At 36.2% G+C, this 24370-nt stretch overlaps 2 protein-coding genes across 2 annotated transcripts; both read right to left on the reverse strand.

The window, feature by feature from the left end:
• Positions 1-1921: 1921 nt before the first annotated feature.
• LOC116302200 (T-complex protein 1 subunit eta) lies at positions 1922-19325 on the reverse strand. Its single transcript, XM_031711431.2, has 10 exons — positions 19261-19325; positions 18941-19094; positions 18737-18843; positions 16904-17029; positions 10335-10387; positions 9889-10225; positions 8704-8837; positions 6726-6878; positions 5980-6320; positions 1922-2590 (listed from the first exon to the last, which is right to left on the reverse strand). Exons 1-10 carry the CDS (start codon positions 19261-19263, stop codon positions 2358-2360), a joined length of 1641 nt encoding a protein of 546 aa, XP_031567291.1. The 5' UTR covers positions 19264-19325; the 3' UTR covers positions 1922-2357.
• Positions 19326-20115: 790 nt separating this feature from the next.
• LOC148911953 (uncharacterized) lies at positions 20116-21709 on the reverse strand. Its single transcript, XM_089028295.1, has 3 exons — positions 21310-21709; positions 21072-21228; positions 20116-20594 (listed from the first exon to the last, which is right to left on the reverse strand). Exons 1-3 carry the CDS (start codon positions 21537-21539, stop codon positions 20277-20279), a joined length of 705 nt encoding a protein of 234 aa, XP_088884421.1. The 5' UTR covers positions 21540-21709; the 3' UTR covers positions 20116-20276.
• Positions 21710-24370: the final 2661 nt, after the last annotated feature.

Raw genomic sequence — 24370 nt, forward strand, 5'->3', positions numbered from 1 at the left:
ATGAATGTAATCACACAACATGAAAAGCTTTTGTTTAATTGCTCTAGCAGGGTTTATAAAGGGATAATAAAGTTATAATACAGAGCTAGTCAGTATTTATCATTGTTTACTCGTAATACTGTAGTTTGATGTGTCTCTACAAGACTAAGACCCATATTTAACAATTATTCGCCGAAGGCAAGTGATTATCGTGTGATAGTGTGAGTTTCTTGACCAATCAGCGTGCGGGATTTTCTATAATCACCTGCGTATTTTTACTGAGTCAAAATTATTGTAAATTTAAACCGAGTACAGACATAGAGAAGTACCCTGTTCCTGCTCCAATGTACATTGACCCTAGCAAAACAATAACAGGCCATATAGCCAAGGTAATGAACTGATATTTAGACAAAATTTAGGACAGCAATGTGTTGCAATGAGTTTGAGCTCTTTGATTTACGATAACAAGCAAGGAGTTAATTCTACCAATGACCTCATGTTAATTAGAGATATTGGAAATCAGTTGTATTCAAATTTATCTTAATTTATCTTAATTTGCCAGACAGTCCTTTTTAATCTCAGGGGGGATGACTCGGGGAATAAAGTACCGGGGATGGTCGTCGTATCTCTTATGGGTAAAATTGTTTTGAAAATCAGCATTTTCTGGTATCTCTTAGGTTGTCGGAAGCTTGTCTTTATTCGGGTTTGTATGTCATTGGTTGATTTGTAGAGCAAATCTTTGAGTTGTTGACCGAGGCGGCCTTACCATGTGAGCAGAGGTTTTTTTCTGACCCTTTATTATGGTCCGACATATCGATAAAAGCCTAGTTATAGAGTTATTTAAGAAACACTTGTTTTAGATATATGGTAAAGTAGACTGATTTTTCCTCAAGATTCCATCGGAATTGGTATACTTTTGGTTCTTTAGTATTTTTTCCAAGTTCCTCTTTTGTTTATTATTTTATTGAAGAAATCATTACGTAAAGTTTACGGTTAGTAAAAGTGTTTGCCGAACTCCGGGGGGGGATTCCGGGAAAAAAGTACCGGGGATGCTTGTTAGAAATTTTCAAAAAGACTCATAAAAGATACCGGAAGTCTTTAAAAAAGGGCTTGGCTGAATGATTTTTAAGCCCTAAGGGATAGAGTACAAACACTGTAAGTGTGCAACATAAATACCACTAAATACTGCTAAATTATGCTAATCTTATTGTTTTCTATTGTTTAATTAGCACTATTTACTACTAAATAGTGCAAAGTGTTGCACACTTTTAATGTTTGTACTCTACCACAACAAATATTAAATTTTATATAAAAAGCACCCCCCCCCCCCCCCCAACCCGGGCAAAGAACATGCACATTCGATTTCACAATAGCCTGCATCACAGGTAGCCCAAGCTTGGATTCTGTGGTGTCCTGTTATAAGGGAATGTATGGATTGAATGATTTTATTGAAATTTTTGATGAATCTCCATACATTTCCTTATAACAGGACACCACAGAAACCAAGCTTGGGCTACCTGTGCCTGCATGTGTACTCGACATGAAGCTATCGAGACGTCATCCAATCCATATATGGGTAATATTGCGCTATTTTACTGTTTTGTCGAGGAGACAGGCAACCCAGTAAAACAACAAAGGCATTTTACGAATGTGATACAACAGGTATCCCAGTTCAAACAAAACTATTGGAAAGAAGATACCAACGACAAACTCTCAGAATATTTTACTGATAGAGTGCTCACACTAAATCCGTGAAACAAATACTAATTCTTAGCACTAAATAGTTATAATTAAACAATAGAAAACAAAGGATTCTGTATGAAATAATACTAATTAGTACTATTTAATGTTCACGGTTTTAGTGCGTGCACTCTGTCCCTATGAAATAAACTTTTTATTTATTAGAAATGTAGCAACGGCAAATCAGTCAACTCCAATAATCAATGGTTTGGTTGAATTTTATTTTCACACTACTTCGTTGCTTTAACACACTAATATAGGCCCAGGCTAAACAAAGAAGCATGTTTCCAGAAACTGATGTCAATTTGTTAAGTTTCCATGCTATGCGTCTTGGAAGCATGAAATGTTTCTCAGAAACATTTCATGCACAGCACAGCACAGCAGAAAGACTTTCAACAGAAAAATTTTGCATTTGGAAAAAGAATTATCTGCACGTAGCAATGTTTTGCATGTGACTAACCATGAAAACATCAGGAAAGGATGCACGCGGTTAACATGTTTCCTAGTTTACCCAGGAGCTAAGCACAGCCTTCCAGTAACAGTTATCAAGCGCATAACTATACGTTTGTTTTACTTTGCGAAAAAACTAACAGGTCCAATCCAATCAGTAATACTAGTCTACAAAAGACTGTTTTCATTTATCTGGGACGACCACGTCCTCTGCCTCGACCTATTCCTGGCATTGCCCCTGCTCCAGCTGCATCACTTGACTTTGGGTTCTTTACTGTTTCATCAACAGATAAAATAAGGCAAGCGGCTTCACAAGCAGCTGTTATTGCGTTGATTCTAACCACTGCTGGTTCCCAAACACAGGCCTCAAAGTTGTCAGCTATGTCTTCCCTGTTGATATCCACACCATACCACAATCCACCTGCCGACCAAAAAGTTTCATCTTAAATCATGGAAGAGTCCTCAAAGTGTAAGATAAAACTTGTATTAAATTATCTTTTCACTGAGATAATGCCGGAATCTCCTACTAGAGCTGGCATTCAGGTCAAGGGAAATGAGTATTTTTGAAACAGAAAAAGCAAAGGCACAAAACATTTTGGCAGCAAATATGTAAACAATCCAAAGCAATTAGTTCATGTGACCGAAACCTTTTACCTTACTGGACTTGGGAAAAGCTTTGTTGGGGCTTGCAGTGTTGTGCCACCATTCACTAGTTTTTTCCGAGAAATGAAAAGAAATCCCTTTATTCGATTTCAAGAAAAATGATTTCTAGCCAAGATGGTAAAGTAGACCTCCTCGGCTCTGAAGTAATGTTTTCCCATTTCAGCCCACATGTCATTCCCTAGAGTATCCTTTCTTTGTTTAAGGTTTGCGCTCAGTTGCACATGAGAAGACACATGGATACACCTAAAACAAAGAATCTTATTCTCAAGGGAATGACACGTGGTCTGAAATGGGAAAACATGCCCCAAGCCGAAGAGGTCTATTGTGCCTTTTGGTCTCTTGTTAAAAATTTCACTGTCTAATAATAATCTCAATTCCGTAAACAATTGTATCCCAATAAGCCTGAAGCAAGATGACGTTTTACCGCCGACTCTATGCCATAATAGTTTTTAAAATTGTTTCATGTTAAAATGTTTGATTCCTAAAAGAGTACTGAAGAAATAGAAAACGCGCGCGCGTGCTGTGTGCAGTTATAGAGCACGCGGGGATTGGCAGAACACGAGAGAAGTGTTAGGAGAAGCACGACGCGTAGCGGAGTGCTACTCGACACTTCTCGAGTGTTCTGCCAATCCCCGTGTGCTTTATAACTAAACACAGCACAGCAAGCAATTTTTTTTGTTTCTTTTATAAAATACAAATTTCAATAACCGTTTTTTTTTTTTTTGATAGAAATGACGAAACTGAAAGTGCGCGCACGTGTGCAATGTGCTCTCATAAAGCACGCACTCCCAACCAATCAGAACGCGAGATTTATAACAGTTATTTCATAAAGGAACAATAGTCATAATAAAACAGTAATGATGAAAAGGTAAATTATACACCGTGAAAAGATGAAAAAACTTACTGACGTTTCGGACGCTAGTCCTTCGTCGGAGTAAAAGACATAATTAAAGTCATAATTAAAGTCATAATTAAGGTATTAGGATATGTTTACGACCACTATGCGCGCAAACTTAAATAACGCGCTGGCTTTATAGTATAACACAAACAAAGTATACATTTTCTGAAAGCTGAGTAAATATAGTTTATAAAGAAATTTTCAAAATACGATTTTTTTAATTGTTGTTCACATTATTGCCCTCGAAGCGAAATTTGACTATGCCTCAGTGAAAACGTTAACGGACACGTACATTTTAAGCTATGTTTGCGAAAAATGGCTTAACATACTCAGGAGATAATAAGCTCAAAAAGGGTGTCCCAGATTTTTGATATCTGTTTTCTATCTCTCGCTATTTTTGATCAAAGTTCAGCGATCGCTTTTGGAGTGTTGTTTAGAGTAAAAAAGCGTCATAACTTTGGAAAGAAATTAAATTTCAAAATTCGGAGACACCCTTTTTTGGATCATGAGTTATTTTATAAACTCTCCAAATTTTAAAAAAATTGAATGAAATCCAAGGGCCTTTTAGCTTTTTGAAGTTGAGGTTTCAGCGGGAAAAAAGATTCGAGAAAAACACATTTCTTTGTTTGGAGCCGGAAGCTGCAGGGAGCCACGATGGTGTTGGCCAAAACACCTTGAGCCTTCCATTTTGTCATCACTTGTCAAATTATCTGGTGTTCTGGACGATCGCAATGTAGGATCTTTTTACAATGACAAAGGAGCATGACAGATGTGCATATATTAAGCGACGGTACATTTCCGGTCTTGATAAAGTCACGATTTCGATTTTTCTCAAAATTTTGGCTTTTCCAATCAAAAATTGCAAGAAGTTTCACAAACATATGAAAGATAAAAGTTTAAAATTACGAAATTTAAAAAAAAAATTTTTTTTCGAGCAATTCGTCGTTTTTCGTATCCTAATACCTTAAAGAACAAAAGCAGTGTGAAAAGGATTACGGTCTAGATACGGGGTAAAACGTCATCTCGACGTAGGCTTATTCTAAATGACAGCGGCTTCCTTCATTCGCACTTTGTTTCTTTCGTTACGCCTTTCTATTGTTCAGAATATTTCCAGAGTCGTGCATTCCAGTACCTCACGTATTACATCAATTTTGCTGCCAAAAAGTTCCGATGGGAATTATTCCTAAACGCTTCCATAGAAATTGTCGAAATTGTTAACTTGAAGGCGTTTAAGGTGGCTGCCTATTTTTGAACGTTCGATTCGCTCAAAAACTGCTGAAAAATCTACAAGATTTTATTGAAGAACCATACGCGTTTTGAGCTTCAACAGGGCAAAACCCTCAAATTTTGCACGGGACTCTATATTTTTTGATAGCTCATTCGAAAAAACTCCTAAAAATCTAGGTTATATCATTATTTTAGGAAAAGTTTAAATCAGGAACACGTGAAAAAATAGATTTTTGTAGGGATTTTTGTTCGACTTTATGAGATTTTTTAAGAGCACCGAAACTACAAAATATGACAAATCAATGTGTCTCTCTGTCTTTTTGTCAAAAATATCCATGTATTATTGTAGAAGGATTGACTAGCCTTCGTTCGTGCAATCATATAGTCTGCAAATAACTATTATTTTATTAATCTTAATTTTTTTTCGAAGTTTTAGAAAAAGCTTAAATCAATTTCCAAAAGTAGGCAGCCACCTTAAACAAACGTCTGATTTCGCCAAAAATGGAATGCATAAGACGACGGCGCTTGCGTACTTTAGTAGGTTTTTTACAAAAAATTGTCTATGTCACGTTCACTTCTTCACGCTGCTGTCGAAAGACTTTCGCGAAATGCGTCCATATGCAAGTTTTGGGTGGCAAAACGAAGGTTATATCTGAAATAACTAAATAAAAGCGCTTTTATACGTAAGTGGACGAATTTGTAACCGGTAAAAAAGTTATACGTTTAGGGATTTCGTTCACGATTTCGTTTCGTACGCCTAGCCGTGCAAATTTGGGAATAAAAAATAAAAATAAAAATTGATCGGTACCGTATGGACACCTTCCCCAGTTGACTTTTCGTATGGCAAGCCGTAAGCAGTATGCTTTGCTCATTATCAGATGGAAAATCACTAACATTATATCATAGTGGTACGGTTCCGTTTAAACAGAACATACTTTTTATACATATAAAATTACAGAGACCAGTTGACAGTTAAAAATTCGTCCGGTACCGTTTAAATGCAGGTCTAATTCAGTAGTTACCTTGGAAGTGCTTTTGTCTTAGTTTATTTAACACATTGGTTGCATCAAACCCAGCATTGTCACACAACTGTCTGGGTATAATTTCAAATGCTTTGGCCATGGCACCAATCAGAAGCTGTTCCTTGCCAGCAATCGTTCTCGAGTAGTCTCTTAGGTATTTACTTAACTCCATTTCAATAGCACCACCACCAGCAACCACAGAGTCATTTTTGATGGCTCTTCTTACAATCATGATAGCGTCATGTAATGAGCGTTCAGTTTCTGCCATAAACTGTTCTGCTCCGCCTCTTAGAATTATTGTACAGGTTTTTGCTTCTGGACATCCACTAAAAATGTTGTACCTAGAGAAAAAAGCACTTAGGAGTTTATCCGTTTATCCATCCATCCATCCATCCACCCAGCCACCCACCCATCCATCCTAGGAATACGTCATTCAAATCCATATATGGGTACTCTTGCGCAAGAATGCACTTTTCGTGAGGAGACGACAAAAAAACCAAAGGCATTTTACGACTGGGCTGCCACAGGCAACCCAGTAAATATATCTTGTATAAAATCGAATATGAAGTTAGCCTTCTGAATACACGAAAAAGCCATGATTTCGGAGAAATGAGTGTGCTTTTATACCGCTCATGATGTCCAGCAGAATTTTATGCAAAATAGGCGTGCAAATACTCTGGACAAAAAGGGAAATTTGTGAAAAAAGGAACGAACCCATTTTACAACTGGTCTACGCCCAACAGTACCTTTCTCCTCCAATCTGTCTCTCTTCAAAAAGTTCACAACGCCCAAGTACATCATCTGTAAGACCATTTACTGAGGTCTGTATTGCTCCTCCGCAGGCCTTCATTGTACGCATGAGATCTTCCTCCACAACACGACCAGCACAGAACATGTCTCTAGCAGCAGAAATATGAAAAGGCATGTAACTATCAAGTTAAATTGCTAAGATGATAATAATCATAGCAGTTTTCAAATTACACCTTTTGCTGTTCATTACGAGAAAGCACGCAATCATTTGTGCTAAACGTCAGTCAATAAACCGTAAATACAATCATTTGCACTATATCCATAACCAACTGCGTGCTGCGAATATTCAATAACGAAATTGAAATATTCATAAACATTCACTTACGTTCATGGGCATTCATTTACATCCAAAGACAAACAATTTCAAAAAGATAAACTTACATTAGCATGAATGTTGATACCATTATGATTTAAAGAATATTCCATTTTATACCATTTCGTTGCTTATTTTAACAAATGAGCATTGCATGACCCTTTTGAAGTCTTCATAAAAGAGGTTACATCAGCGTATTTCACTATAATCGGGCATATTCTGTAATATTAAATTGAACTTTTATTTTTGCTAAATGAAGTTGTCAATGGTTCCAGGCCCGTAGCTAGGATTTTTGTTGGGAGGGGGCTAATTTACAAAAAGTGGACCAACCATATACTTTATTTTTTAAAAGTCCCGTAGGACGCATAGGTATAGATAAATTATTAAAGTAAAATTGATTTTTTTTACTTAGTTTTACGTGAAAATATCATACCAGCCAAAATCTCACTTGCTTAAAAAGCGAACCACTAGCTCGCGTGGGGGAAGGGGGGGGGGTGCGAACGCACCCCCTGCACCCCCCTAGCTACGGGCCTGGGTTCTATGAGGCTTATTCACGCGGCAGCCATGTTGGATTGAACAATACATTCCACCACGTGTAGCCTTAAATTCAAGCGCTTGAGAATTAATTTATGCGTGTGAAACGAAGGTTTTTGTTCTCATGAGAATAAACATGGCCGTCGTGTGATAAAGGTCCATTGTCAATACAAAAACACTAATAGTTGTGAGGATCACTGTAATGACTGTCTATTCATCTTATTAGTTGACAATTAGTGTACAAAAATGTTATTACATATCACATTCATTGCATTGAATGTTTGTTTTTAATGAATATTCCTTTGAACTTATTGGTACCAACATTCATGCTAATGTAAGTTTATTTTTCGAAATCGTTTGTCTTCGGACCAAAATGAATTGCTAAGAACGTAAATTAATGTTTATGAATATTTCAATTTTGCTATTAAATATTCACATCACGCAAATGGGTATGGATATGGTGCAAATGATTGTATTTACGGTTTATTGACTGACGTTTAGCTTAAATTAGTGCGTGCTTTCTCGTAATGAACAGCAAAAGGTGTATTTATGAACAGCCAACAGGTGTTGGTCAACAATAGCCAGACTGACACCCAATGGACCGTCAACACTTGTCATATTTTGAATACAAGTATAATGCAAAGTTTGAATGACATTCATTCATAAAATACTCTCAGAAATATACTGAAATCTACGTTGGCTTCCACGACTTCCCTATTATGGACTATGTGAAACCTAAGCCTGTATCTCGCACCACACGTAACAGCTGCAATATCCACATGCTCATACCACTAAACAGAATAAAGCAATCCCAGAACTCCTACTTCAACAGACTAAAGTTTATGAACATTGGGTCTCACCCTGATGAATTATTAATGAATATGATATGATAGGACTTGGAAATAAAAAACTGTTTATGATGCACTTGCATGTCCCAGTATGTTTTCTAGGCCTATTTTCCCCAGCAGCATCATTAATCAAATGTGTTGATGGTGTATCCATTAAAAGAACGATCTTTGGTATAGTTAAAGCCAATTTGGCTCAATAAGGGAATAAAAAAATGTTACCTGTCAGCAAAGTACTGGGTAGCCACATCCCCAATTGGCAACTTTGACAAAACCACTTTTGCTCCACTTTTGACCACTTTCTCCAGTTTGTCATACAAGATGTCCCACTCAGCATCAACAATATTTTGGTATTCCTGGAAAGACATCAAGCAGAGAAATCATATCCTTGATATCATAATCTGGTACTTGAAGAAGGGTTTAACAAATTCCATTAGTACCGCCATGGTAGGTGGATTTTATATTTCCTTTTTGAATAGCCTGCTATGTTATCTTCATCTTATGGCTTATAGTTAAAGTGCTTATAAGCCTTTGCACAATATTTTCAGAATTGATTCTTTAAATAGTGAATAGTTGATTATGAAAATATTTCGTCATTTGAATGTCGGGTCTTTGAGATACGAAGGTTTATATTTCCAATATGTTAATGACTATGACGTAACATAAGGGATTTGAGTTCTTTTGTGGCAACTTTTAATATTGAATGCTGGACATTTTTTGAAAACAATTTTGTAAGAACCTTTACGTGAGTCACGAGTAAAAGGGTGATGCTTTTAAAATACTGTATTCCAGAATGAGTGCAGTGTTGTATATTAAATGATCCCTTATGTTACGTCATATCATTAACATATTGGGAATATAAACCTTCGTATCTTAAAGACCTGACATTCAAATGACGAAATATTTTCACAATCAACTATCCACTATTTAAAGAATCAATTCTGAAAATATTGTGCAAAGGCTTATAAGCACTTTAATGATCATGTAAACTAAGACACTTACATTTCATAAATCAAAAGTATTGGAAACCCTTAGTGTCTGACTATCACCAAAAATAAAAAGAACTTCAAAATAAAACAATTTTCATGACAAAAAATGTAAATGGTTATGCAAACGAATGATCCTAACTTATAAGTCAAAAATGTGGGCGATAAGTGCTTAAAAAATAGCAAACGAATTGCATAGACCCTCAACTTCTTTAAAACTCTATAATTTTTCAACCAGTTTGAACACACATTATCATTTTTAAATCAAATTATTAAAGTATTAAATTAATACTTGTCCTCTTGTACTATTAAGAAAAAGCAACACCGAGTCTTGTTTAGAGTAGGGGAAAAAGGGTGGCTGTAGTAACAGTCTGGATTTCAACTTGATCTGTTATAGCTAACTAAGTCAGAGTTAACCTACCTCAACATTATCAAGTCTAACTTCAGCATTTTCTTTCTCAGCTTTTAACTCAAGTTCTACATTTAACATTGCAATCTTGCAATCTTTGTACTTCTTAGGCTGCATTTCAAAACCAGCGTAAGAGAATGTTTTCTTGAAAGCTACGCCCTTTATCAGCATGGAATCTTCTAGGGCACCTCCTGAAACCATTTTGATACCTATCATGTTCAGGGGAAGAAGCTCATCTAGATGAAGTACAGCATCAACTACCATTTTAGCAAAGAACTCTTTATAGGATGCAATCAGTTTAGAACTCATTGCTGTAGCAGCACACCTTTCAAGCAGCTTTCTCATTTCCCTGAGAGAAAGAAAACACATTTAATTAGCTAGGCAAGGATGGAACAGTATTAATTTTATATAAAAAAGCACAATTAACAACTCAAGAACCACTTTTTACAAGCACTTACTCTGGATCATCCTTTTTAACAGGAACAGCTAATTCTTTTATTCTCTTAATGGCCTGTCGTCAAAAAATTACAAAAGTTTTACTCATACTTCTCATACTGGTCAGTAAAGCTCAAAATGTACATTTTATATATAGGTGACAACTAGAAATGAATAGCTTTGTTGATCAATAAGGACTAACTGAAAACATACAACATACTTCAGTGCTTCCTTGAGTACAAGCCACGCTTTTTAACTAGTGGATATGCGAAGCATAGCAACGAGTCATTGTGAGAGGTCTGAATGCAAATGAGTAGATTTTAATCTAAGCTTTCAGACCAGATTGGTCTATAATCAGGGAATGAATAAAGAATTGTATTGAGATTAACTCCAAAAATCTTAAACGCTTTTGCTTGTTAACAAGTCTAAAAAAAATACATCCATCCCTTCAGTTGTAAAGTTTGGTGATGATGAGGCATCACTTCCGAGGGAAAAATCCCAACTCTTCAACAAATTTTTCGTGTCAGTATTTGCAACTTAACTGGACTTGGTTGTGGATAACCAATCTCATCATCACATATGCTGATGAATGCATTACAGATTTTATTTGCACAAGGCTTGTGGCCCTGATGGCCTGACTGCACTATGTCAAAAGAAGCTGTGTCTTCCATTGTTTCTTTAATCTCAAACATGTTTAACCTTTCTCTCTCTCGAGTTAGGAAAACTACCCAGTGTATGGAAATCTGCTAACATCAGGCCTGTTTTCAAGAAAGGTGAAAAGAAACTTGTGTCAAATCATCAATCTATTTCTTTGACATGGCTTCTGGTCAAAATATTGCAAAAGCTAGTTGTTACTCATATTGCATGCATCCACCAATATGGCTTCCCATCTGGTCTTTCATGCAAATCCCAACTTATCCAATTACTTAACACCCAGAATGGATAATGGATAAATGGTAAAACCACTGATGTAGTATTCTTAGACTTTCAGTAAGCATTTGAATCTGTTCCCTATAACCGACTAATATAATATCATAAGATTCAACAATATGGAATTGGAGATCAGATCATGAAATTGTCAAGTGATTTCTTAGCTGATAGACGCCAGATTGTAGTAATACAGTACATGGTTGTAACTCAGACTGGGCCAAGGTGTTATCTGGAGTACCTCAGAAGAGTATCTGGATTACTCCTATTTTTACTCTATGTGAATGATATACCAGAAAATCTTTCTTGCTTCAGTGACATGTTTGCTGATGACACCTTATTATACAAGCTTTCCTGAATGAGATCTCTTACCCTGTTCAAATGAGTTTATCTGGAATGCGAGAGCATGAGAATCACAAGAACTAAGGTGAATACAGTGTTCATACATCACCAAAGAACACATGCACCCTTCAACAATACTTTCAGTCTACATAAAGTAAATGGTTGAATGGTAAATTATTTCTTGATTTGAGTGAAACATTTCTAAGTAATGAAGGTTCCTGCTTCCATTATGCTAATAAGTGTGACATCTATTAAGGCTTGGTTAAACATATATATCTAGTCGTTTTAACAGAAAGTAAAATGCTGCGAGTTGTAATCATTAGTTATCAACTCGCGAAATAGATATTACCATAATATTGCATTAATTTAATCATATTGTTATTGAAAAGTAGGAACAAACCGTGGTTTGGGCTTTGTTTTGCGTTCGCCAAAGTCACATCTAACATCACTCTGTAAACGAAGCAGATGAGAGCACAAAAGAACCGCTCTTGTTTTCCTACCCCAGTCTATTTTATTAAACTGAAAGTCAATTTGATTTTTCAGTTCCATTGAGTACAATGAAAGTTTGAAATACCTAGGATGGCCTAAGTCTTCACTCTCGTCATGACTTTCTTAGCTTAGTTCAATTATTCAAGTTTATAAATGGCTTTTCTAAAGTCAAATTACAAGTTTACTTAGTATTTTCTGAAGGTCGTACTAGGTCTATGTTTTATAGTTTCTTAATCTTTTTTATAATATGTAATTTCTTTTTTTTCTTTTCTACCAGAGATTTCATTGTTATTAGGTAGTGGGGGCTGCCGTATATGAGGACTCAGTTCTTCCCTGGCAGTACCCTTTTTGCAACTTTTTTCTATTATTATTTGTTGGCAAATAAAGTTATTATAAATTAATTAATTAATTAATTAGCTTTTTAAAGAAATTAATCGCTAACGAAGCGACGCTGGTACTGCTTGGCACGGATAGTGTAGCGGTAAATACTCAGAGCATACAGCTGATTCAAACCAGAAAGACCGTTGGCTGGAAAGGATGTTTATTTCTAAGATAAGTGAGCCCTATTTAGTATCTATTTAGAAACAAAGATACTGATCAGTGAATTAATTTTAGTATCTATGAATAAGTGAAGCAAACACACCTATATATAATCCATCTGTCCTAGCACCATTGAAAATACTTCCCTCAATGAGTGAACGACGCAATCAGAATTAACTTGAGCAGCAACACCTCAAGAAACACACATGTTCTAATGCACGATTATTTTAATGACCCCAGGTCAAAAGTACTGAAGGCTACGAAAATCATCTTCACGAACCAATAAGAAATTTCTCAAATCAAGATTTTAGCTACCATCTAACACAGGAAGACCACAAGAGCAAGATTAGTGTTGCTGCTCCCCTGATGCCTTGCAGCAAAAATTGAACTAGTTCACACAAACAGTAATTAAAAAGTATCATTATTTTACTCATGGTTTACATGAAAGCTATTTTAAATTTGTTTTCTCATAATGGCTAGCACTTAGTATTACTAGTTACAACAAAAACCCTCAAATACCTTACCTGACATCACCGTCATTAACATATTGGAAGTATAAACCTACATAACTTAAATCAAACGCCCTTTGGCAAACTCGTGGATACTTGTTGTTCCAAATGAAACTATTTATTTATACACGGTGAACTAAGCAAATATTTTATAGAAATTCGTTTAGAAATGCTATTTATTTTGTCTTCGTCCAAGTCAGTAAATTAATGATTATTTATTGGAGCGAATTTTGGTTAGACCTTCGCACATTTCAACATACAATCTGAGCATTGCTTCGGCTGTTTGTAATCTCGTAATGCGTGGCGCTCAATCTACTTTTTATTCAGAACGGATTATTCAAATGACAAAACTGGCCGAACTTCCTTCAAAACTCCATTGGAATTGTTCTTTTTTTCGTCTTTTGCTATTTTTTCTACGATCTACGTACATCTACATTGATTATTTTTAAGAAGTCACTTAGTACAGTTAGTAAATACAACTGTTGATCAGTAATATTAAAACTTCGCTCGATTGCGTTTATGAGGTTTTATTGCTGAATACTGCCATGACTTTCAGCTGTCTCTTTGGAGAATAAAGTCCTCCAGAGCTTGAAATCAGACTCTCTTCTTGAGTTCTAATTAAAATAGCTTTTTTCGATAACCGGCTCGATCTACGAGTCTTCTGAAATTGAAATGTTGACGTTGTACCTAATAAGCGTTTTTGTTTACTTTTTAAAATACCTCTGAAAAAAGGTCTAACTCATTGAAATTTTACTTCAGGCGTTAATTTTATAATTTTACTTCAACTTGCATCTTTCCTTGATTCTTTTAATATTAATATATATATTTAGGCACTGCCTAAAAGCGGAGCTCCTGATACGGAAGTCACAGGGAGAACAATTTGAATCAAACTGAAAGGTGAAAATAGGATAGGGGAAAAAATCTTCAATAATTTTTTATTCGAAATGATGATAATTTCTCCCATAATAAAAACCATGCAGTGAAATTGAATCGAAATGCACTACATCGTTTTTTGTTTTTTTGTTTTTTTTGCGAGAGTATACTCTCCCACTTAGGAATTTCGTACACAACTTACCACCACCCCCAGGGGCTAGTTTTGTTCTTGGAAGATTCTTCGACAAAAAGTTTTCCAAGGCCTACAGTTTTAGGCTTTGAATCTCTTTTACTTAAAGAAAAATGAAAAGGTAACTACAGATAATCCAATACAATATCAAGTTTAGTGAAATTTACCTTGGATGTCTTTCATTGAAATCGAAAATCTGGATATTTAGGACAAATCAAGACCAAAAAACAGACTTGAAAACTGGTTAAGGTGAGCAAAAAATGAGGTTTACTTAATAGGTCTTTTACAGTTTTCCAAAAATAGAGCTTACATTCATTTCAAGAGTTGACAAGAACAACTGAGACAAAATACAAAATAATGCAAAATGCAATGCAAAATACAAAATGTCTCATTTCTTTGGCAGTAAATTGGCGTTTGTAAATGTTTAACGTGAAAGTCTAGTAGGTCTTTATACGATAACATCTTTCAACAACACAAATTTAAGCTCATTTTTATAATCATACTTGCTCGAACAGCTTAATAAACAGTTGAATATTTGGTAAAAATTTATATTTCATTTAATGATTAAATAAATTATCTGTAGAAAGATATAAAATTATTGAATGAAAGTCTTCTTTGTTTTGCCGATTGGATCCAACGACAGGAGGTGAACAAAGCTTTTTCTTGAATGAAAAACATACGATAGCTGGTTAAAAACAACCGAATTGTTAAAGATTTACAAAGCTAAATAAAGGACGAATATTTGTTGTAATATGCTCTTCATGTTATAATTCCTCCAGCATTAAAATAAATTAAACTTATCGATAGAAATATAAAAAGTTTTGAGAGATTAAGTCTTTGATTTGTCGATTCGTCGAGAAAAATGCTTGTCAAAAAAAAAAATATATATATATATATATACACGATTGTTTGCTAAAAAACACACACCTGAATTCTTGAAGAACACTTCTTGATCATCTTTGACTACATGAAAGTTTTTTTTAAATTGTTTTTGGTCTATGACTTGTCCTAAAGCCATTTTTTTCTGTGCATTTGAGAGCCGCATTCGTGAGTAGTTTTGCTTTGACATCAAGCGGGTTTCCTGTGTTGTGTACAGGGATGGACGGACGGACAGAAGTGACGTCAGCCAAGCCATGAAAAATCAACTCGATGGTTTACCATTTTTTCTTAAGTATGGGGCTCCACTCGCATGGGAGCTCCGCTAATAATTCGAAGATAAAACTATGTGCGAGTTTGCGCATGCACACTGGGCCCCCACGGCGTCCACAAGTGATAGAAATATATCCCACATGGAACATCAGCATTTCGTTTCCTCATATAAATAACAAAGTAATCTCTATTGTATAAGAGCTTTGTGCTTGTTAGTGTCGTTGTAACATTCGTAATCGATCTGCTAACATCTTAGTGAGCGAGTGAACATTTGCATATTCAGACCCCTCACAATAACTTGTTAAAAAGCATCACTCAAATCAAGATATATATTAACAATCAGCCATTTACTTTATGCAGGCATCCCAGCCACATTTTAGACAAATTTGATAGGAAATATAGGCTGTGCAAGTTCTAAATATAGGAAAATATAGGATTTTTTTCCAAAAATATATGCACTTTATAGGAGCTAACAAATGATTTGCAGAACTAAAAAGCCATTAAAAAAAAAACAACCCAAAAAAAAGGGGCCATTTTATTTCCTTCGCCAAATATGCTAAACAGTGTAAAATATAAATGTATCAATCAGCAGTCGTCCTATTTATAGGAAATACAGGAGATTTTCTTTAAATATAGGATCCTATACAAATTATAGGAAATATAGGATATATAGGAGGTCTGGGATACCTGTTTATGTAGAACCAGTACTGAAAGCATTATTGAAGAAAAGGTTGGTTGCACTTTAATTCTACACTCAAGTCTACACCCACAAGCATCTTGGGGTCATTTTGTCATTTGATTTTGTCTTTGAAATCACATGTTCTGACAATAGCTGCAAAGGGCAACAAGATACTTGGATTATTGAAGAGTAAATTTAGTAAATGTTCTGAGGCCATATTATCTGGATATATCACCATGGTTCATCTAATATTGATTATGCTTGTCCTGTTTGGAACCTGCACCAAAAATATCTATCGAACAAGGTGGAAAACATTCAAAGAAATGCCTCTAGATGGATCATAGGAAACACCATCGAATAATATGCTGAATAATTAAAGTACCTTGGTTGGATTGAACTGTATTCCCGTAGGGAATTCGTAAGTCTTAAGAATTCTTAAGGATGCTGTTAATCAATGAAGTTGATGACAACAACAAAAATGGTTTGGAGCCACCTTAAAAGTTGAAAAGAATCTTCTCTGTTCAGCTTTACAATCTTGGAAAGTTTTTCTTAGCAAGTCTTTTAATACGGCTCGACCCTTTATGCATCAGAGGCTCAATACAGCTTTGGAAGCCTATTTATTGGTAAAATTTCCTTATTTGTTTTCGTTTGTTTGTTGTTTTTTTTTTTGTTTATTCGTCTTGAAAGCAGCTTGGAGTGAAAACATACTGAGGCTCATACATCAAGAGTAGAAAAATAGATACATGTAAATAGATAAGACTTTATTTATGAGTTTTTGATTTCAACCTTTTATGATTAGTCAAGCATTAAATAAGTAGTAAAAGTGAGGCCGGTTGTAACTTACACCTAAGGAAATGGTGGAAATACTGTCTGTAAGTAATCAATCGAGCTTACCAGGTTAGCAGCCTTTCTGTAACTTTTCACTACAATCTGAGGATGGACACCTTCCTCTATGAATGGTTTAACTTGCTTTAAAAACTCACAAGTCAGAAGAACAACTGAAGTTGTACCATCACCAACCTTTGACATAAAACAAACACTTAGATGAAAATAATTCTTCGTGTCTTCATCTGTACTAGTATTCAATTGCTTGATCAGCCGTCACTTCATTATAAACTTGAAAACGACTCTCAATCGCAAGTACGTGGAATATACTTGAGTAAATTTAGATTTTCAAAAAATATGCCTGATGGCTGACATGTGATGGCATGTTCAAAGACTTAAATATTTCCACAAACCCACGATTGATGACTGAGGGTTCAGAAAAGACCAAATTCCAACTGAAGTTATGAATCGGTAGGTCGCAATACAACAGTTATAGCTGTAACACTATTTCTGAATTTTGTGCAAGCTAAAACAACACAAAGAGCTCTGCTTTTAGGCAGTGCGTAAATTCACATATTCTTTAATCCTCCTTACTGTGATGATTTGTGGTCCAATAATTTTAGTTTTGGGACAACAGATTTAGTCTTAAAATTGGGGATTTTTCAATTAGGAAACTTGTTTTATCATATGACCCGTACGGCCCTGCTCGCGCGCTCTAATAAAAGCATTGGAAAAAGTCACGTGATGGGGGCCGGACGGGTTGACGTAAGCGGGCCGGAAAAACCCGTCCGGCCCTGCTCGAATCCGCGCGCTTTCTCTTTTTTAGCTTTTATTTACTATTTTTTCTTTCTTTTATTTTTTTATTGATTTTTTCGTGAGGGTCATATGATAAAATGCTTATTGACTGAGTTAGGTCAGGCCGTACGGGAAAATATTTGGCTCTTGGTCATTTGTATGGCCCTCGCTGAGCTCGGTCCGTACGGCATCACTTCGAGCCAAATATTTTCCTGTACGGCCCTCCCACTCAGTCAATAAGTACATATTCCTGATAGCATGTTGGAATCAATTATTCGTCCTTCGATTGCATTAATAAACTCATGTGATACACAGGTGACATAATTACTCCCATTTTGAGTTCGCCTCAGTCTTAGCATCGTTTGTGTGAAATGTGTTCTTTTCTTTTATTAAGGTCCACTGTATAGTAAGTAACATACAGTGAATTCTAAAAACGTTGTTGTTGACCGGCTCAAGCCGACGTGATTGGACCGAAAGGAATATGGGTAAAAATCATTGAAGCGGTTAAATATTTGTCCTGAATTAATTGTTCCCGCTAGTAATAAGATAATAATGGTGACAAACAATCCATAAAATGCATGTCTTTGGGTTTAGGGAAAGAAAAACAAAGTAGTTATGATTCAGTTCACAGGTCGGAAAAATAATATGAAGGCATTAAAAAAATGTCTCCTTCAACACTTCCCGCTCGCCTACGAAGATTCGTGCTGTAAACAAACAAGGCATGAATAGTCAGATAAAGTTTTGGAGTCAACTCAGCTTCACCCAGAGATCCTTTCAGTCCAGGCGCGTAGGCTTGGGTTGGTCGACGACAACATTTTTTGAATTGACTGTATCTACTACGTAACAATATGTGTTGATTAAAATGCCACAGGATTTGGTTGAATATTCTAACATATGACTGAGGCTAATGCTGATCAAAGAGAACTCGAAACTGGAGTATTCTCTAGTTTTTCTTTATCAAAAAAAGATTTCAAGATAGATGTAAATAATGTTGTAAAAAAGGTTGTCATCATTCGTATGATTTCTGACAAAATCTCCAATTCATTTACTTGTAAATACCATAATTTATCTATACAAAGTTATATTATAGTGACCAAGTTTACTCACTTCTGCATCTTGCGATTTAGCGATGTCGACAAGCGTCTTAGCAGCAGGATGAACTATATCTAAAAGATTGATTATGGTAGCTCCATCATTTGAAATCGTAGATTTCCCTAGGAAAAGGATAGACAAGGTATCTTTAAGGATAAATTTATAGACACGTGGACTAAGTTGTCAAATTCGTACAGCACACCCATGTTTTGTACACACCTCTGTTGTCGACCATAAGTTTGTCCATTCCTCGAGGGCCGAGTGTCGTACGGACTGCATTTGCAATGAACTGACAGGCATTTATATTGCTTATGAGCTGAGGTATCCCTTGTGAGGAGTCGGTACCCTCTTTTAGCAGAATTATTCCGGGTTGCTATGAAATGACAAGAAACTGGTCATGGATTTCTTTAACATGACGTTTACGCTATAGAAGGCCAAGTGTTAAGATATAAATTTGAAATAACAACGGAATATATTAGCGTATACATAAATCAAGTTCGAAACAACTAGGATGGAGACAGATTTTCTAACATACATACCATCTTCTCTGATATCTGCCGGGTACGTTAGCTAACCTTCGTATGCGCAAGAACCTTTAAAAATAAGTCACTACACGCAGGTAAGCCGCTGTACTTTCGCGGGCGCAAACACAGGGCTCCCAAAACTTTTCGTCACTTTTACCCTACCTGGAACTCCTTCCGAATAGAAATTAAAAGGGTAAGAAAAAATGGGCAGTTGCATTTTTAGTCCGCACACCCCCTATTGAGGACATTCGGAAAATCCAAGGGAGGGGTGGTCTGTAAAAGTTGGATTTCCAAGGGAGGGGTATCTTGAGTTCTTTGGAAAATCCAAGGGAGGGGTGGTCTGAAAACGTTGGATTTCCAAGGGAGGGGTATCTTGAGTTCTTTGGAAAATCCAAGGGAGGGGTGGTCTGAAAACGTTGGATTTCCAAGGGAGGGGTATCTTGAGTTCTTTGGAAAATCCAAGGGAGGGGTGGTCTGTAAAAGTTGGATTTCCAAGGTATGGTTTATTGTATGGTTAATTGGAATCCTGGCAATGTTGTTAAAAGATGGATAACTCAATGATAGAAATGAAAGGGGTCAATTAAAATCGTCAATTATCCTTGGGAAGATTAATTAATCAACTAAAATTAATAATCTAATTAATTTACTGGAATTACAGGAAGATGGGAAAGTGTCAGGTTTTCAGTAAAATTTCAAATTTTTTTGAAATATCTGCTTTTACTCAATGCAAAGCAAATATATCGGAAAAAGTGGCAAATCTTATTATCGATCGTGGCCCACATGGGTATATACCTGATTTAGATTCAAAATTTTTGGTTTTAAGTGTAACATGTAGACCTTGCATACGGCAAAATGCAACTGCAAAGAGTATTAAAACAGTATACAATGTTTAATAGTTTGCAAAATTCAAAATTATGAGGTAAATTCTAAGACACAAACATAGTAAAAACTAACAGTATTGATTTATTACATGTAAGTTCGAATTTGTTCATGTCTTTTCACATTTCATAATTTAAAACCGAGTACACATATTACAGCTGGTTCAGTTGGGGTAATCCTTGAAAATAAACATCCCAATCATCTGTTATGCCTGGCGGGGATACTGAAGATGGAACCAGATCGTAATCGTAGTTGTCTTCCTCGTCAAAGTCAATTGGTTCTTGGGCTTGTTGGTATTCTGCATAGAACGTTTCTTGTCCAGGGTCGTCTTGCTCCTGATATCGATAGCTATCACTTTCTTCACTGTCATCGTGGTTTTCATTGTCCTTGCAGTCTTCCGAATCCTGTGCACTACAGGAGCTTCTGCTACCGACATTTATTTCTTGATCCTTTATAGTATCGTTTTGTTCCTGAATTTATAAAAAGACGCGTATAAATTTACTTTTTTTAGTAATATTTAGATGATACTTCAACACGTACAACGGCAGCAACAACGGCATTTGAAAACACTTCCGAATAGACGGATAAAAAATTGGCTTGAAAAAAACAACCAAGGTAAAATAGTTTTCATAGTTATCTAGCGACAAACAAACTTCATAAACATATTTTCAAAATCAGTTCAAATTCAATCATTTCGTATTAAAAGTAGCAATGGCAAGCCGAATGCTTTACATGGTCCAAAAAGAGTTTGTTGTGGGTACCGAGTCTTGGGTCAATAGTATTTACAAAATTTTGAATCAGGTTCCCAAACGTGGACAACATAATAGACTGAAATGACACTGTCACTTTGGGTCTTATAAAGCCGCATATGATTGATAAGTATATAATTACTTGTCGTAATGAAGACGTGAATGTTTGCCAACCTCGGACAATTGATTCTTACTAACCTTTAGTTTGCGCAGATGACTATTCGGGATAATTCCTGCAAGAGTCCGGGCAACGTTTTCGCTTTTGCATTGTATGCAGTAAATGCAAGGCATGACAATGCCACCTCCCACTTCAAATAAACCTTTGTTTGATTCTCTGAGGCCGGCTGTGGGGGAACTGAAAATAGTAAAAAAAAATCGTCGAGCTTTTGCATTTTTATTTTTATTTTGTTAATTCTTAATATGAATTTTTACTTACCACACGATGCACAACACTTGCCCCCGAACTTTAAATGGAGCAATAAGTCTCGCCAGCTCTCTTGGCATAGATGCTTGGATAGTCCCATCCTTACTTAAAACAAAAAATGCATTCTCATCATGCACGGAATTCATTTTCGTCAGAATATATTCTTTGCCCACTTCAAGCACAGCTTGAGTGGCATGAAACCCTTTTAAAACGCTGTTCACACCAACAAAAAGAGCGGACATATTTTAGATTTGCCTTATATATTAATATTCGTTGATGCACGCTCGTAGTGGGATGTGTATGGCTAACACTGATTGGTTTGATCCTCCCTATTTCCTGCGGATATGACTAATACGCCGAGTATAATGGGTGGGCTGTTTTCGCTAATTGGATTTCATCCGTAGGGAAGCATAAAAGCGCAAGTTTAAACTATACTCATCACCGAGTAATCATGGATGTTTTGACTTTGATAAATGATGAAAACGATGTGCCTTCCAGTTCTCTTTTTGAAGTTAATCCAGAATGTTTTCTTTCGGATTTGAGAACTAGAATAATGGAAGAAGTTCCGGATTTGCTGCCCCACGATTTTCGATTCCTTTTTCCTTCATCTGGCGTTCGTATTTCCCTACGACAAGAGGCACGCGTCGCAGTTAAAGCGGTCTCATACACTGAGGGAGTAGGCCACTACATGCGTTTTGTTGAGGAAAAAAGAGATCCTACATATCCTCCGGAAAAGAAAGAACAAACCGTCTTCGACCTTGGTGAATCAGTGTGCCCACCCACATCAACCTCTTCTGTGAAGCAAGTCTGTGAAAAAGAACCAAACAAGGAACCTATCCCTGAGCAGGCTACTGTAATGGGCCTTAAATCACCCGAAGCATGGCTACTTAAAGGGATCAAAATATACAAGGAAAAGGAGATTGAAGATGCACGTGGCAAAGAAAAAGAAAGGCGAATCTTCTGGAATGCAAAGGCCAAAATTCTTGCCAAGTCTAATTTGAAAAAAACTCAAATTCATGAGGAAATACACAATGCTTGGCGATTAAAGAAAACTGAAATCCTTTTAGGAGAAAGCAGTGGTGTCCGTATGGCATCCACGAGTATGAAGAAAGGAACATTAGAAAAAAATAAAGAAAGAGTTCAATTAGCTAAGAGAGAGTGTGAAACTCTAAGTGACAAGATAAAGGAGCTAATGAAGACTGAGTCTGCCAAGACCGAGCAACAGATGATTGAACTAAGAGGACTCCAATCGAATTTCGATATAGCTCGAAGTACCCTAAGAAAAGCCCAAGACGCTTTAAGAAAAAACATTAAAAAATCAAGCTAAATACTTGGTTTAAATGATATCTTTGTTATTGTTCATTCCTTTGTTTACTTTGATTTGAAATTACGAATTTTAGTAATCTTCTATATAGCATAATTCAATTCCATGACTATTTTTAGGATCAATCCCAGAAGAAAAAATTATGGTGCTATGAACATTTTTGGTATAATTTCTAAGAAACGAAATGTAAGAAAAAATGAAGAATAATTTTTTTAATTGCTGGTTCTGTTTTTGCTGGTCACTGAGCCCCGTCCACACTATGCCGGATAAATTTGAATCCGCAACTTTATTTATCCGCTTAGGCATTCCGTCCACACTAGTCCGGATGAATCCGGAACAATTTTCCACCAAAAACGGAACTTAACATTTCGTAACCGGAACGTTTCGAATACGCTGACGTCATGACTTCATGTGATTTTCCTGCCCGAGTCCTTCTCGGAAGCGATCATAGGCATGTTGTTGTCGCTTGTTTTGGTTTAAGCATCGCACTTTATAAAATGCTTTCGATACATCGACGTTGTTGCTATGCAATAGACCCCAACGAGTTCAAAAATACAAACCATACATCATCATGACCCTTAACAAAAGCTCTATTTATTACGGGCTGATTTAGACATTTTAAGATTAAGACCTTTTTCCTTCGTGTAAATAACGCTCAAATAGCGGGAAGTTGGCGGGAAGGCTAATAATTTACCGCGAGCTCAATTTCGGATTCATTGTCAAAGTAATTATGCATATAAAGATCGAAAGCAACTTTTAATCATATTTCTGTCAGAGGGGTCCGACAAAGCTCTATTTCCGGTATTTTGTAATCTATAAGGATTAACACAGAAAAGTCTGTGTGTTCCGTGAAATCTTATGCAAGCTGTGATTTCCGGTTTCTTCTCCAGTATTTATTAACACCCTCTCTTGACCCAATATTCATTTATAATTTTTATACCGTTAGTATGACACAGAAAATGTATGCAACAGTGCATGTGATCGACGAAAACCAAGATTTAGTTATAGAGTTTCCGAGCATCGCTCTAGATATGACGCTTGAGAAATTAAGAGAATTAATTTCTAAAGAAAAACCGCGCATGAAGGCAATCTTCAAGTTCACCCATAGAATGGTATCGTTGTCCACGAAACAAGAGAGCATGCTGCGGCTGCGACAAGTGATGACCAATATTGAAAATTCCCAGCCACCAGCGTCCCAAGTTCACATGCGATTTACTGAAAGACCTTCAACATCGGGTAATTGTTCTGCTCCACCTCAAAAAAGATGTTTTGATCCTTCCGAATCCAATTTGGATCCACGGAAGCGAATGAAGACCTACAGCAAGATAGAGATTGATACGCCAAGCATCACCTGGTTTGAGCGGCAAAGAAGGGAATTTTGGAACGATTTTGGAAAAAAGATTAGCAGGCATCCCATTTATGGTTCGTGGTCCATTCAGGAGCAACATGGAATAATTGACACTGAATGGACTCTAAGATACACAGAACTACTAAAAGTAGAAGCTGATAAACACTTAATAAATGATGAAATAGGCGAGCAGAGGAAACGAAACCTACTGAAAAATATTGAAAAACTTTCGAAGGCAGATTTTGATCGAAATGCTTCATATCAAAGAATTGTAGAGCTAAACCAAGTCACTGTAGAAAATAAGGAAATCATTGAAGCTGAAGAAAACGTACTTCATGACTTATTTTCTAAGCTGAAACTTGCTCAGGCTGATCTAGTGAAAAGCTTAAATTGGGTAGGCC

The sequence above is a fragment of the Actinia tenebrosa genome, unplaced genomic scaffold (genome assembly GCF_029948245.1).
Source record: "Actinia tenebrosa isolate PJP-AT-01 unplaced genomic scaffold, QUT_ActTen_1.0 PGA_scaffold12__29_contigs__length_12842862, whole genome shotgun sequence".
Lineage (NCBI taxonomy): Eukaryota > Metazoa > Cnidaria > Anthozoa > Actiniaria > Actiniidae > Actinia > Actinia tenebrosa.

Coding starts and splice junctions, on each gene's coding strand:
- LOC116302200 (XM_031711431.2), bottom strand. Junction 10,226..10,334: donor GTTAAAAAGGATGATCCAGA/GTAAGTGCTTGT, acceptor TCTTTCTCTCAG/GGAAATGAGAAAGCTGCTTG. Junction 8,838..9,888: donor TTAGACTTGATAATGTTGAG/GTAGGTTAACTC, acceptor ATGTCTTTCCAG/GAATACCAAAATATTGTTGA.
- LOC148911953 (XM_089028295.1), bottom strand. CDS start 21,539: ATGTCCGCTCTTTTTGTTGGTGTGAACAGCGTTTTAAAAGGGTTTCAT. Junction 21,229..21,309: donor CAAGTGTTGTGCATCGTGTG/GTAAGTAAAAAT, acceptor TACTATTTTCAG/TTCCCCCACAGCCGGCCTCA. Junction 20,595..21,071: donor GTCATCTGCGCAAACTAAAG/GTTAGTAAGAAT, acceptor TTATAAATTCAG/GAACAAAACGATACTATAAA.